This window comes from Lemur catta, chromosome 22, assembly GCF_020740605.2.
Source record: "Lemur catta isolate mLemCat1 chromosome 22, mLemCat1.pri, whole genome shotgun sequence".
NCBI lineage: Eukaryota > Metazoa > Chordata > Mammalia > Primates > Lemuridae > Lemur > Lemur catta.
Window position 1 is genome coordinate 2,936,865 of NC_059149.1, and position 15,940 is coordinate 2,952,804.

At 44.3% G+C, this 15,940-nt stretch overlaps 1 protein-coding gene and 1 pseudogene across 1 annotated transcript; one reads left to right on the forward strand and one right to left on the reverse strand.

Annotated features, from left to right (window-relative positions):
- Positions 1–5,583: 5,583 nt before the first annotated feature.
- On the reverse strand, positions 5,584–8,139 carry LOC123626712 (feline leukemia virus subgroup C receptor-related protein 1-like). The gene is given in 5 exon segments (XM_045535948.1): positions 5,584–5,942; positions 5,945–6,103; positions 6,106–6,147; positions 6,150–7,062; positions 8,095–8,139. Coding segments are annotated over 5 exon segments (1,518 nt in total).
- A 6,083-nt stretch (positions 8,140–14,222) lies between these two features.
- On the forward strand, positions 14,223–15,225 carry LOC123626385 (annotated as a pseudogene).
- The last annotated feature ends 715 nt before the right edge of the window (positions 15,226–15,940 follow it).

Sequence of the window (15,940 nt, forward strand, 5' to 3'; positions counted from 1 at the left end):
CCAAACTGAAAACCACCTAATTTTGATAAAAGTAGACTGAAGCAATAAATGGTAATATAGTTATGCAATAAAATAAAGTTCAGCAGTGAAAATGAATAAATGACAGCTAAATGTCTCAACATGGATGAAGCTCAAGAACATAATGTTGAATGAAGAAGCAAGTCTTAGAACACTTACAGCATAATTCTATTTATATGAGTTCAACACCAAAAAACCTGTTATATGCATATAATTAACATTATATTTAATTCAATAAAAATATATATATTTTATAGATACAAACATAAATGGCAAAACTTAAAAAACTGATAGAAAAAATGACTTACACACAAATCAAGATCAGAGATGAGAGAGGGCTGTGATCCGAAAGAAGCACATAGGGAAACTTCTAAATATTGGTAATTTTAAATGACTTAAGTGGGGTGATGGAGATACACCAAATTCTTTAAAGTATAGATATTACATACCCTTGTATATTTGATCTATGAAACAATAGTGAAAGTTCTGAATTAAGTAAAATGTCTAGAATCATCTGGGTAATGGAACTGCAATCCTTTTTCCATATCCATTTCTCAGCATGCATTCTAAGAAGCAGCTTTGCTTCCTCATCTGTTTCTCACTCATCAATACCTTTTAATATGTTGTCTATCTTCCAGAAATCTATGAGCATCTCTTGTCCTCTAATTGCAATTACAGTTCCTAGTTTCTTAATTATTTTAGGATAACACTCTCTCTCTGTCTCTCTCTCTCTCTCTCTGTCACTCTCATAAACACACAGATACAGAGATAATTCAGGGCACAGAAAAGAACCTAAAAGTCAATTTATACATAAAGCAAGAACAGGATGCCATGAAATGGAACAAATGTATGAAAGATCCTTTTAATTAAAAAAGATAAAAAGTGAAGAAATTCCCAGACTGTACAGCAAGAAGAAAAGAAGACAGAAAAGTTGTAGAGAAATAATGGGGCAGAGAGAGGATCTATCCAGGAGGTACAACAGCCAGTAAGTCCTAGTGCCAGAACACAGAACAGGGGAAATTGAGGGGTCTAAATTATCTAAGAAACAATATGAAAATATTTTTCAGAGCTGAAAGGGAATGTATTTTTTTTTAGATAGATAAGACTCACATCTAAATCCTGATTATGAAATATGAGAACACTAAGAATGAAAAGAAGAAAAGACATTTTGGCAGTAAAATTATCATTAGGAACATAAGATGCTAAAAAAATAAATGGGTTCCTTTAGGTTGATGAAGAAAAGTAATTTCCTTCATCCCCTTCTTTTCCCTTTTCTTCTTTTTTCCATCCATCCATCCATCCATCCATCCTTAAGGCATCTTTCCTGGTTTTTCTTTTAGAGTCTGTGCATTTCCTGAGCTGTTTCCTTACAGCAGTTGCTATTGGAATTGTAAATAGATCTGCCAAGTTTTCCCTCTTAAATCTGACCATTATTAAGTCTTCTAGTATGACATTTGCTAGACTGTTTTTATACCTTATATTGGAATTTTTGCTCTTGTGATTTGTTGTGATCAAATAAATTCTTACAATAACACATTATTCTGAAACTTTGTTTTTTCACTTACTATATCACAAACAGCGCACCACGTCAATATGGATCTGATTAACTCTACTTATCAGCTACCTAATAGTCCCTTGTAGGGATTTACCACAATTTATTCAGCCACTTGGTTGTTAAAAGTTATTCCATTTATTTCCAGTTACCAAGTTCCAGTCTTTTCAAGTAGTAGACAGATAATTAACAAGTGTCCAGAGGGAGGGCATAGGGAGATCCAAATTATCACAGTGTATTTCAGGAGTTTGCACTCTGCATGACACTCTGCACTGAATCAACTTTTTACACATCTAATTTCTACACAGAGCTATCATCTGCTTATCACTGGAAAACACACCTCCGGGTAACAGCTTAGCTTTCCCCCTAGAGAGAAGTTCATGAGTTGTACACACTGCAAGCCTGTATTTTCCTTCTTGAACAGACTTCCAGCTACTCTTTCTTAACTCAGTTTTACTCCCTAAGCAGGTCACTGGAATGAGAGTCCACAGATCTCTATCTTGTTGTTTGAACGTGAAATAAAATTTCACATTTCCAAACAGGTAAACTTAAGTATACGGTTAGAGCTTATCAGGGTGACAGATGATGAATAATTTATTTTGCTTCCTAAGCTAATTGCATAAAACTATATGCTGCTTTTCTTAAAAAAAGCTGAGCACTATCTACCTAATAGACAGAAGGACACACTTCGGTAAGTACATTACTTTTCCGTGTGAGAAATAAATGCAACCAAATCAGTTTTATTTCCAAATCCAATTGTATGAACCATGAACTTAATTGAAAAAAATACTCCTTAGAGTCTACAATTATTAATAATACTTTAAATGCAAAAATATGTTATTTGAGAAAAATATTGGCTTTTTCTGCAGCAAGATTAAAATAATGTCCTTTTTATTATAGTTTTCTTTAAAGACATCTCTGAGTGATTTTTTCCCACTGACTTTCTAAATTTTTGGCTACAATTTAGGTATTAATTTTATTATATTCATCATCTCTTACAAAAATCAGTAAATTAAGTTTTAAAAAATCTAAGCATATTATTTTATTTTTACTATTTATATTTATATTTATAGTTACTATATTATTTTTACTATTTTATGTTTTATTTTTATTATACACCATAGGCTTTTCTTCAACCACTATTTCTGCCATTTTATTAATTTTTTAACATAAAAAAATAAATTTGCTTTGAGTCTGAAATACTGAATAAGCACAGTACAAAGCAAAAATCAGAACATGAATAGTGACTTATGACACAGGCATTCTTCTAGCTATTGATACAAACATATTTTTACATACAAACATATTTTTAAAGACATTTCTCAAACATTCTCAAAAGGCAAAAGCTATACTTGTGGCATTTATAAATGCAACAGGTTTTAAAACATCCAGGTTCTTTCCTAAAATTATTTGAGTAAAATTTACACAGTGATGATTACCTACTCCATTTTCCAAAAACATACAGTCATGTGCCACATAACGATGTTTCGATCAATGATGGACCATGTATACAGTAATGGTCTCATAAGATTCTAATGGAGCTGAAAAATTCCTATTGCCTAGTGACGTCATAGCTGTTGTTACAACATAGCACAACATTATCTTTTCTATGTTTAAATATATTTAGATACACAAATACTATTGTATTACTATTGCCTACAATAGTCAGTACAGTAACATGCTGTCCAGGTTTGCAGCCTAGGAGCAAAAGGTGATACCACATAGCCTGGGCGTGGAGTAGGCTACCCCACCGAGGTCTGTATAAGAACACTCTATGATGTTCACTCAGTGATGAAATCACCTAGCGATACATTTCTCAGAATGCATCTCCATTGTTAAATGACACACGACTGTCTTGTATAGCATATTATAGACAACTTTGACTCAAAAGAACAGAAAAATTCATTTTGCATTTTATCACATAATACTTCACCCTTTTTCTAATCAACAAGGAAATATGCATATGACACATATGCATATGCTTTCCCATAATAAAGTATTCCAACTTTTATCTGTAATTTGTTCAACACCTCAGGAAGTCAACAAATACATGATTATTTTAAAAAACATTAACAGTTTAAAAATAAAAACAATTATTTAGGACAGACTTTAAAATATATTTTTAGCCATTTTTTACCTGTAATGTAAATATTAAAAGAAGCTAATGATTGGACATGTTTTGCCTGAGCTACTTTCAACTGCCTAATAAAGCTAAAAAGAGAATTAAAAGTCCTTTGTATTCACAAAGTAACAATCATAGCTTTTTATTCAATTATCCAGGGAATTTTCCTCTAGCTAGATTTAAATTCCTGTGAAACAATGATTTGGTCTAGTCCATGATGAATGACATTTAATATTTTAAAAAGATCTTTGAGATCAAACTAAACACATTCATTTTATGGATGAGGAAAATCGCTGCCCAAAGAGGTTAAACAACTTGTCCAGAGCTATAGAGACAGGTAGAAACACATCAAGGGCATGGAGACAGAATTTGTCATTCTTAGCCATTCTTTTGTTAACACATTCTCTGGGGTCAGATTCTTCATAATTTGTAGTTATTTGATTATAGAGACTGCCACAATTTCAATATAAATTAATGCATATGTGCTGCTTAAATCAAAATTGCTATTCACTTCAAGGGTATTCACTATATCTGGCGTTTTTGGTGTATGTGGACAAAATGTACATTTTATGGCTGATCAAATGTCATTTCTGTAAAGATTTTCCCTATGAGCTTAGAGAATCAGGACATCAACAACACTTAAATTCTCACTGTAAACAGAGCACAGCGGTAGGCACTGTGGGAATATATTGGGTCCTATTCTCCTTACCCTGAGCATGTGAAAGAGCAGACTGTCCCAGCAGTGTGGTGACAGCGTACACTGTGGTGAAGAAGAGAATCTACTTCCCAGGACGCTGATGGGGTGTGCACTTCGGCATAGTATCCTCCGAGGAGAATGGTCCTAACAATGACACTGGAGAATTAAAACGGTTAGCACTCAAGAGGTCTCCACTGAGTGGGGAGACTCAGGCTATCTGAAGTTACTGTAGATTTTGTTATCTTAGGAATCTTCAAGGAGATATACACAGTGTGACAGGAGGAATCATGAAACAGCCAGTAACAAGTATGATAAAATTTTCTTATTTTAAAGTTATATATTTAAACAAAGAAGAGAGTAAATAAAGGCAATTAGTAAATAAACTACTCTATTTCAAGTTGGAGTAAAAAAATACAGTGTTAGCATTTCTCCATCATATTAGAAAGGCAGCACAGAAAAGAACTCAAGATGATAAGCCTGTATCTAGGCTCTACAACTTCATTAGAGCATAATGCTAAAACCAAAGTCATGTGTAGAATCTGTATATACAATAGTTTTTGTGACCATTGACAGGACGTGTTACAAAGCACTTTGTAACAAGAGTGTAAGAAATGGGAAAAAATCTTACAGGTCATATGGAAGTCTGATCCCAGTTCTATCCTTTGGTGGGTTAGTTGTGTCATGTTGGTACATGTACTGATACTGAAGGGGCTTGCAGAGTTCATCAGCACAATGGGAAAGTAGCGAATTGGGAATAATATATTGTACATTTAGTTTCATTGGATATTTTTATGTATAAGCTTCACATTCTCTTATATGTCTTACGGAAATCGACCCCCACATTATCATCTTACAAAGTCTTCTAAGCTTCTATTTTCTATAAAAAAAAAAAAGGAAAACACCTACTTTTGAAAAGTAAATGTCAAGAAGCTTACTTTCACACAATATAAGACCACAAATGGGACGCTTATTTGATAAATGGTAGTGTTAACAGTATGCATGTAAAAGTATTTTAAGCAAAGTATTGCTTAAATTAAGCAAAATAATATCTGTGCATTTGGAGTTCATATAGTAATTTTCAAGTAAGTATCCATTCCCTACCACCTATAAACCCAACCGTGGTGCTCATATATCTCTCCAAGGATGATCACACTTTATCCCAATTACTGCAGAATAGTAACTTTTCCTTTCACCTCAAATTGCTGATTCCGACTGCTTGGACAACATAACATCTTTTGATTCTTGATCTGTGGGACTGTCAACTGGCACAGCTTTAATATCGACATTAGTAATTCCTATATTTATGTTATGTCTTCTCGGATCAGGCTTGATTAATGCTGTTAAAATGATGTCTCTAAACATCCAGGCACAGAGGAAAATGTCCCCCGCTCTGGGACCGTAGTCTGACGTGGGCTTTCCTTGAGCCAGTGTGAACAGGATTCCAGACATCTGCGCAGCAGCACTGAGAAGAGCAGACGGAGCGCCTTCCGATCCAGGGCAAGTGAGCTCAACGGCAGATTCAAAACCCAAAGGGAGGTGACCGGTCATGAAAACCCAAGGACCCCTCCAGTCACAAACACGGTGATGATGTATGCGAGGTCCAATGTTAAAGTAAACATAACCCTTCCCATAAATGACAAAATGGAAACTATCAGAGTAGTCTGTTGGTATGTTTTGGTACGATCTAGCCACAAGCCACAAAGAATAGAGCCACTACCAGGGGTAGCCCAACCCTTCCCGCGTTCACTTCTTCCCCCCAGAATATGTCAATATTATTTGGCTTAATAATGTTGAGAATGAAAAAAATGATCCAGTCTTAATACCATAACTAGTCAACAGAAGGACAAAAGGAGTGTTTTTAAACAGGTTTCTGATTGATTTCTTACAGGAGTACTCTTCAGGGGAACTGTCTCGAAGAACTGCTTGAACCTGACTTGGTGGATCCTGAGGTTTTTCTTTGAAAGCAATTACTGTCAAAATAAATAAAAGTGTGGCAACTGCTGATGTTCCGTAACACACGGTGCTGACATTACAAGCCAGGATGCTTGTGTCATTGTGTGTGTTGGGCACTAAAACGGGTGTTAGCAAAAAGCCAACTGCAGTGCCAAGCTGATTGCCCAGCAGGGCGGCGGCACAAGCTGCGGACGCTTCTTTGGGCCCAAACCCCACTGAGGCGATGCGGGAGGCCAGGCCCAGGACGAACACCTGGGCCCCGGGGCAGAGGCACTGGCCTCGCGTGATGACCCAGATCAGACGCTGCCACACGCTGCCGCACTTGACCCGGCCGCCCCGGCAGTCGGGGCCGGAGCCCAGCGAGGCGGTGAGCCGCAGGCCCCCGGCGCCCAGCAGCCAGGTGGCCGCGAGGCTGAGGGGCTCGCAGGCCGGCGTGTGCACCGTGGGCGGCCAGTCGGTGCGCAGCAGGGAGACGCGGGGAAGCCCTGGCAGACGCCGCTGACGCCGCCGTCCCGGCTCCCCGAGCGGCCTCACCGGCGCGCACAGGCCGAAGGGCAGCAGCGGCGACAGGCGCCCGTGGAGCGCGGTCGGGGCAGCAGAGCGCCCTCGGCCCGGGGTCGCCTCTCTTGGGGCCCCGGGCGGCAGCCAGGCCCGGGTGTCCTCTTCTGGGGCCAGGGGAGTCTGCGGCCGCCCGGGGCTCCTGCCGGCCGCGGGGCTGTCCTGGGGGGGCCATTCAGGGGCGGGCAGCCGGCTTTGGGGCCTTCCTGGGGCTCCCCGCTCTCCTTCCCTGGGGCGCCCCCCGGCACGAGGAGGTCCCCCTTCCCGAGGGGCTGCCCGGGCGCCACTGCCGCGCCCTCCTCATCCTCTGGCCGGGCCAGGCCCAGGGCTCCCCCCCTCGTGCCGCCTCGCGCCCGCCCCTGCACCCCCTGCCGAGACCCCCAGGGCCCAGGGCTCCCCGCCTCGTGCCGCCTCACGCCCGCCCCTGCACCCCCTGCCGAGACCCCCAGGGCCCAGGGCTCCCCCCCTCCTGCCGCCTCGCCCCCGCCCCTGCACCCCCTGCCGAGACCCCCAGGGCCCAGGGCTCCCCCCCTTCTGCCGCCTCGCGCCCGCCCCTGCACCCCCTGCCGGGACCCCCAGGGCCCAGGGCTCCCCCCCTCGTGCCGCCTCACGCCCGCCCCTGCACCCCCTGCCGAGACCCCCAGGGCCCAGGGCTCCCCCCCTCCTGCCGCCTCGCCCCCGCCCCTGCACCCCCTGCCGAGACCCCCAGGGCCCAGGGCTCCCCCCCTTCTGCCGCCTCGCGCCCGCCCCTGCACCCCCTGCCGGGACCCCCAGGGCCCAGGGCTCCCCCCCTCGTGCCGCCTCACGCCCGCCCCTGCACCCCCTGCCGGGACCCCCAAGGCCCAGGGCTCCCCGCCTCCTGCCGCCTCGCGCCCGCCCCTGCACCCCCTGCCGGGACCCCCAAGGCCCAGGGCTCCCCCCCTCGTGCCGCCTCACGCCCGCCCCTGCACCCCCTGCCGAGACCCCCAGGGCCCAGGGCTCCCCCCCTCCTGCCGCCTCGCCCCCGCCCCTGCACCCCCTGCCGAGACCCCCAGGGCCCAGGGCTCCCCGCCTCCTGCCGCCTCGCGCCCGCCCCTGCACCCCCTGCCGGGACCCCCAAGGCCCAGGGCTCCCCCCCTCGTGCCGCCTCGCCCCCGCCCCTGCACCCCCTGCCGAGACCCCCAAGGCCCTCCCCCCGGGGCCGCTGCCCCTTACCCTGGGTGCCCGCGCTGCCTGGGTGCGCAGGTGGAGGAGCTCCATTTGATTAATTTTCATAGATTCCGTAGGTAATCAGGAATTGAGTGATAAGCTAATAAGGAATTTTGATTTGTTACATTTTGTTTTCAGGAGGGGCAAGTGAATGCTACATTTTCAGTAGTCTAGATTTTTTTTTTGTCAAGATGTAATTATCATAAAATAAAATGCTCAGACATCATATGTTCAGTTTGATGAGTTTTTGAGACTTGTATAATGTGTAACTGTCACCCAAAATAATAAGCAGAAAATTTACGTCCCTCCAGGAAGTTCCCTCATACTCCTTGGAGGCCATTCTCCACACTCCCGCAACCCTTCCCCGGCATCTACTATTTGGTATCTGTTGCCACAGATCAACTTTCTCTGAATTTGGATTTCAAATACAGCAAATAGAATTACACAGCACATACTCTTTTCTAACTGGCTTCATTTACTTAACATTTTTTTTATATTCAACCATGCCATCACATGTATCGTTAGTTTGTTCCTTTCATTAAGTAGTATTTCATTATATGAATATTCTAAAATTTGTTTATTTAACTTTTTGTTGATGGACATTTGGTTATTTTCAGATTTTGTATGAAGCCATAGGTGGGGGCAGGTAGGGATGTGGAGAGAGCACAGATAATGGCTGCAATAGGCACAGCCTTGGTTTACTAATGTTTGTCTTTAAAAAAATTACATGACATCCATCACACAAGCTTGGATGGTAGTGATGATCATTTATTTTATATAATTATAAGTTATCACTTGTTCTATCCAAACCTAGAAATGCAGCTCAATTCTGTCCTGCACACTCACTGTCTTTGTCACCACTAATGGTTGCCTCTATTTCCAATGCTGACTATGCAGTTCTAGCCAGAGGGCCAGAAGCACATGGCAGCTCCAAACGATGAAGATGGGTGATTTCAGAGTCTGTTGTAGCCCCCTGGAAGAGGGGGTTTATACTCTTCCAAGGAGCCTTTTGTTCATATAGATTTTCACCCAGCTTCTTAAAACTGCTTATTCAGAAAGGTTTTCAGGCCCACTTACCAAATAACATTTTGTATGGAAAACAAAGGGATTTAAAAAAAGAAAAAATGTAGAGGGCTCTAGAATCAGACAGACCTGTGTTTCCATCTACTCACTAGCTATAAGACCATGAACAAGTTATTGAATCATTTCCGAGCTCACACTTTCCCCATTTATCAAACGAGGGTGATAATTACTTTATTGTCTTGTGATATTTAGGTGAAATAAAGTAAGTACTCAAAACATATACTGTTTTCCTTGTTTGTTTACTACCACACACTGATCCACAAATCATACTTTAAGTTCTCTTTAGTAATTGTTATCAATGTAATATTTAAAAAATACTGAGGACGTTCACCATGGCAACAATGAACCAAACCTGGGGACAAAGTGAGTAAAGTGCCCACCTTCTAAGAAGAGCTGCAAACTGCTGGGTCCAGGAACTGCCCTGGGCTGACCAAGAGGAGACACACTGAAGGTCACTTCGGTCCTCCTTCCTGGCCTGTAAAAGCAGCAGTGAGGGAAGTAGGGGATTCACAGGAGGTGGGGGCATCAGCCTGGTGAAGCAAGTGTTCCTAACAAAGACGTTTGCTCGTCTCTGAAGCCAAGTGATGGGGTCTCTAAGAGAATCGCTGGTAAAGACTGGGGGTGCCTGGGACAAGGGCAGGCAGGCTGTCACGCCCAGACAGACACCTCTCCAGGCCAGCAGGCTGGCTCAGCTGCCCCACAGCCTAACTGAAGGGAGGGAGAAGGGACGGGAAGGTAGGGCAGAGGCAGGACCTGCGGTGGAGGTCCCTGCACGCCCACGCTCGGACTGCATTTTCCTGTGGTTGCGTCCCAGAAAGGACGCAGGCCTGCGTTATCTGGTCAAGTCTCCACCGAAGATGGCTGGGAACAGGCAGGAAGAGCTCCCAGGGAAGCGGCCGCTGTGGTCTCTGGACCTAATCCTGAGGGGTCTTGAGGTTCTCAAAGTTCCTCTTGGTCATAAAAGGCAAAAAGAATTTAGCTGTTTCCAGGGCCAGGCGACATCGAGATGGCTGAACTTACCCTGACATCTCGTGGCTCCACACGGAATAGGCGCTTCACTAAGAATTATTCCTCGGGCTGGCAGAGTGGTGTCTGAGAACAGAAAATAAGAAATAAAAACCAACTTGGTTTTTAGACAATATCAAGATATTCATTAATTGTATTTTAGAGGATATATATGAGAAAGATAATATTTAACTACAGTAACTACTCATTTATTTATTTATTATTTTTTTGCTAATACAAATATTGTAGACAGTTGTCAAAAAGCATGACTTACTCTGCTCCCAAGCAATTTCCAGTGTGAGATGCCCCTTCCCTTTACTGTTCAGTGGTCTGTATTTGAGCCCTCTGTCGATGCCAGCAAGTATTTCTAAGAAAACTGAGGAGCACTGGAATGTTCCATGGGCCCACCTGTGCCCTCAGCTCCTCATACTCCAGGCTGAGGCTGGGTCCTCTCCCTGCATCTCCTCCCGCAGGTCTGTGACCGTAATTATTCCATGCTGTAACTATTCTCTCTGGTCTGTTTTGCCAAAGAACATGGGCAGAGATGATTCCTTCAAGCACAACTTCCAAAAGGGCTGTGAATTAGACTTTGCTAACACAATGACGTAAAAGAAGTACAGTGCACAATAGTGAAAATTAAAAACACAATCCCAGCTTCTATTATCCTAGAATTCATCATCTGCTTTTTCTCTTTGACTTCTCTACTGGCCACAGCTTCTAGCACACTGCCAAGCTGCTAGGGTCCGTACTTTTGCCCCCAGAAGAGTCTAAGCTTTTAATGTACTCCAGCGTCAAAAACGCCCCCCCCCCCTCCAAGTCCTGTCTCTGGTTCCTGCCAGAGGAAGCAAAACATCACTCCATGTTCTTGACTTCTACAAGGATGTACCCACCCACAACCATGCTGGTGACACTTTTAAAACATTCGGAAGCATTTGAATTTAGATTACTTTGCCAATGTTAAGAGTTTCCCAAAGAAGAAGGCAAGAGCTGTGGGGACATGGCTCACTCCACCAAGGATGCTGTGAAAAGCCTGGGGGTCCAGACCTGCTGCAGGGCAGAGCCAAAACAGAAGGGCCCTGCTAGGGCAATGTTGCATGGAAATGTGGGGTCAGAGCCACCAGAGGGTCCCCACTAGAGTAAGTGGAGCCATGTTAGTGAGGCCACTCAATATCCCAGAACCGTAGAGGTACCAGTTTGCAGCATGAGCCTGAGAAAGTCGTAGACACTAGACTCCAACCTGAGAGAGCTGAAGCTGGACTGGGCCCAGACAATCCACAGGGACGGGGCTGCCTAAGGCCATAGGAGCCCAACCCCTGCACCAGTGTGCCCAGGACCAGTCACCCTTTTTATCTTGCCTATTTTCCCCTTTTGAGGTGGGAATGTCTACCTATGCCTGTTCCAACATTGTATTTTGGAAGTGGATAAGCTGTTTTGATGTCACAGGATCACAGCTGGAGGGAATTTGCCTCACAAGAAATTGTGCTTTGGGTCTCACCCATATCTGATTCAGACGAGTCTCTGGACTTTGGACTTTTGAGTTGGTGCTGGAACCAGTTAAGACTTTTGGGATTATTGGGATGGAGTAAATGTATTTTGCATCGTGACAAGGACATGCATTTGGGAGTGGTGCAGGAGTGGAATACTATGGTTTGAATGTTCCTTCCAAAACTCATGTTGAAATTTCATTGCCATTGTGATGTATTAAGAGATGGGACTTTTCGGGTAATTAGGTCATGAAATCTTTGCTGCTATTAGTGAATTAGTGCCATTATTACAGGAGTGGGTTAGTTGTCTCAGGAGATTGGCTTCCTTTTTCTTTCTCTGTCCCTCGCCACCTGATGCCTTCTGCCATGTTATGACACAGCAGGAAGGCCCTCATAAGATGTGGGCCCTTGATCTTGGGTTTCCCAGCTTCCAGAACCATGAGTCAAGTGAATTTCTGTTCATTAAAAATTACCCAATCTGTGGCATTCTGTTGCAGCAGCAGAAAATAGACTAAGAAACCCACCGTCCACGCCCCAGGTCATGGATCAAAGCTTATAAGACTGAGATGGAAATGGGATATTGGCTCATTTTGCTAGGTATGTGTACGCATTAACCAATATACTTTACAAAATTAATTCTTACTGTTTAGAATCATCTGAATTGCTTCTCCTCTCCAACATATTGATCCTTTGGAGTTCATTATAACTCTCCCAAATAGCTTTAGAATGGGTTACAGATGACAAAAATGTATGTTTTCCTTAAGAAAACTGAGATTTGTGTATATCCCAATTTATTAGCAAGAAATGAAACATTTTGACAGATGACATTTATTCTACCTGTGCAATTCTTGTCTCTCCCATTGCCTCTCTATCTCTTTTATTTCTCTCCCTTCCTTTTGTCTCTCCATATCCTCCCATATTTTTTTACTTTCTCTGGACTCCAAACTCCCACACCATTTAAAAAGAAGACAAGTATCAAATGATGCCTCCAGAAACTTATCACTGGATAAAAACACTCTTGGATAATTAATTGCAGGCTCTCATAATCTTTCTTTTTGGTAATAAATTGCTTTAGACAAGTGACTTCTAAGTACTACATGAACTGAAGTTCTGCCAGTTAAAACATTCTTTATTGCGACTGGCTTTTCTGGAGACGTGGATTATAGTCTAAGATCTCAGATAACTTCTTAGAGCTCAGACACAGATCTCCTAATGGAGACTGGACACACTTTAGCTTAATTAACATGCAGACAAAGAGCAATATACTCTCAAAATGAACCACTCTTTCTTTTCTTCTTCATTTGAATATCATGGCAAACTCCATTCACCTTTGAATAGTTTCCTGGGAGAGTAAGGACAGGCTTATAATAATCACAAAATCTCTTGGAAACCGACCCCTCCATAACAAAGCATCTACTATAAAATATATTTTCTTTGTGTTAGGAAGGAGGAAGATAAGACATTCCATCCCTCAGCAAAGGAGATTTGACCAATAAATGTGACAAAAAACCTAGATGTTTCTGGCTACAATGGCTGGAAGAGGCATTTATTTATTTTTTAATTTTGTACACTAAGTAATCCAGGTTGATGTCTGAAGGACTCAGAGAACTTTTGAAAGTGGATTCAACTTAGAAACAAAAGAAGGACACTTCTGTCGCTACTGTTGATGTTTTCTCCAGAATTAGAGATGCAGAAAGACTGGTTCATGGCCTCATACAGATTCTTCTATAAAATTCAATAGGGGACCAGAACTTACAGAGGTTTTGTTTGTTCGTTTGATTGTTTGTTTGCTTTTGTGCAGAGTTCTTAAATTCTCCCTTTGAAGGTTAGGGAGTAGTGTTTTATAGAGGTGACAGTAGCTCACAGTTTGTGGTGGGGAAAGACATGTCCCATAAAAACATAGGATATGTTACTAAAATAGAGTTTTGTTGCTGTGAGCATATCTTAACATTTTATGACCTGAATTTTTATTTCTTTGCAAAACAATTCTTACCCTTTAACTTAGTGAAGCATGTTTGCATAGGTCTTTTACAAAATGCCAGAGTTTCTGGAATCTGCTGGACAGAGGGGCTCTTTGATGAGCATGTAAGCAGCCATGCCTGTGGTATAAAGCCCACTTCCCACACTGTGGGAATTTTTATTTGGTGGGACTTCAAGGTCCCTATGTGCTTCAAGTGTTAATATTAGTGTGTTAGGGGAAAATGGCATTTCCTACAACCTCCATGAGCTGGAAAGTTTTGTTTTTATTTGATTTAACCATAGCTGTAAACATCCTTAATCTCCTTGTCTTCATCATTTGAGTACATCTCCCATCAATCAAATAAGCAGCATAAACATTCTTTCCTTTTATAAGAGATGTAAGAAAATTGATAAATGCTGAGGAAAAGTGAACATGTTAAGTTTTAAAAAAGATACTGATGGGCTTCTCTTGTGCGCTGCCTGGTGTCTGGCTGAGCCCAGGGAGCCGCGGCGCCTCCTGCTGAGGAGCCCTCACCTCAGCCCCAGCCCTGTCCTGGTTGGAGACTGCAGGGGGAGGCGACAGCGTGGGTGGCAGAATAGCTTATGATGCTTATCCCCACCCAGCATTTCTGAGACACTGAGCAAAAACCAGAACACCTCCAGCTGGAGAAGTGTGTTCCACCACCCTCCCCTGGTCCTGTGGGAACCATGTGGTTTATCCGTGACGGCTGTGGAATTGCCTGTGCCATTGTCACCTGGTTTCTGGTCCTCTGTGCGGAGTTTGTGGTCCTCTTCGTCATGCTGATTCCATCCAGAGACGACGTGTGCAGCATCATCAGTGGAATTGTGTTCAACCTGCTGGCCCTCTTGGCCCTGGCTTCCCACTGCTGGGCCATGCTGACGGACCCCGTGAGGGGCAGTGCCCAAAGGAAATGCCACTAAAGAATTCATCGAGAGTTTACAGTTAAAGCCTGGGCAGGTGGTGTACAAGAGTCCCAAATGCTGCGGCATCAAGCCTGACCGAGCCCACCACTGCAGTGTTTGTAAGCAGTGCATTCGCAAGATGGACCCCCACTGTCCCGGGGTCAATAACTGTGTCGGCAAGAACAACCAGAAGTACTTCGTCCTGTTTACAATGCGCATAGCTCTCATGTCCTTGCACGCCCTCAGCGTGGTGGGATTCCACTTCCTGCATTGCTTTGAGGAAGACTGGACAAAGTGCAGCTCCTTCTCACCACCCTCCACGGTGATGCGCCTCATCCTGCTGTGCTTTGAGGGGCTGCTCTTCCTCATTTTCATATCAGTGATGTTTAGGACCCAGGTGCATTTCATCTGTGCAGATGAGACAGGGCTTGAGCAGCTCAAATGAAAGAATCAGCCCAGGCAGCACACCGGCAGCTGGCAGTTGGTGAAAGAGACCTTTGGCGAGGACTTCTCCCTGAACTGGTTCAACCCCTTCTCCAGACCGTGTCAGCCAGAGATCCCCAGTGACAAGGACTTGGTGCAGCAGGTGGCATCACTGTCGGACACTGACTACACTGAGACGATGAAGGAGCAGTCAGAGGAGATGAAGGATGAGGACTCTGTGGAGGCGATAGATGAATAGATGCTGCTGCGGGGAGAGATCTGAACATGAAAACGTGCCTACCCACCTTCCTGTGGGGCTTTTGGCCAAAGGGACTCATGTGCGTGACACTCCCAGCACCCCAATGCCTCCCTCAGGCCCTCCCTCTCCTTGCCACCCCTTGGAGACCCTCCTTCCTCCTCTCTCCACATTGGGCCACGTCTGGGGGGGTGGCCTGGGGACAGCAGAGAAAGATGAGGGACTTTCTCTGAGTTCACTAAGACGAGTTTGTCCCAAGAAGCATTGTCAGGAGCCATTCTCCAAGGCAGGGCGGCTTGCACAGCTCTTCCCAGTAAAGGAAGCCTGACCAGGGTGGCTCCGGGCACAAAGGCTTTCCTCGGGCTTTCCTTGAGACTCCTGTCTTCTCCTGGGAAGATTGGGGCCCTGGACAGGGCTTCCCCCACTGCATACTGACAGTAGGAGATGTGGCTGCCACATTTACCTCCAAGGGGTCAGGCTAGGTCTGAGAGAAGGCTGTACACACGCAGGTGGGACATGCCCAGCATGGACACGAGCCTGAGTTAGGATGGTAGCACCAAAAATGAGCTCCTCTTCCAAAGACACTGGAATCTCCACTGAGTCAGACAGCTTGGAGCTGTCCCACCTGCGGCTGCAAATCTATCCATTCACAGGTGTGGGTAGAAGGATCTATTTAGAGCTCCTGGGGACTTGCCTGCCTCCCCCATGAGAACTTAAT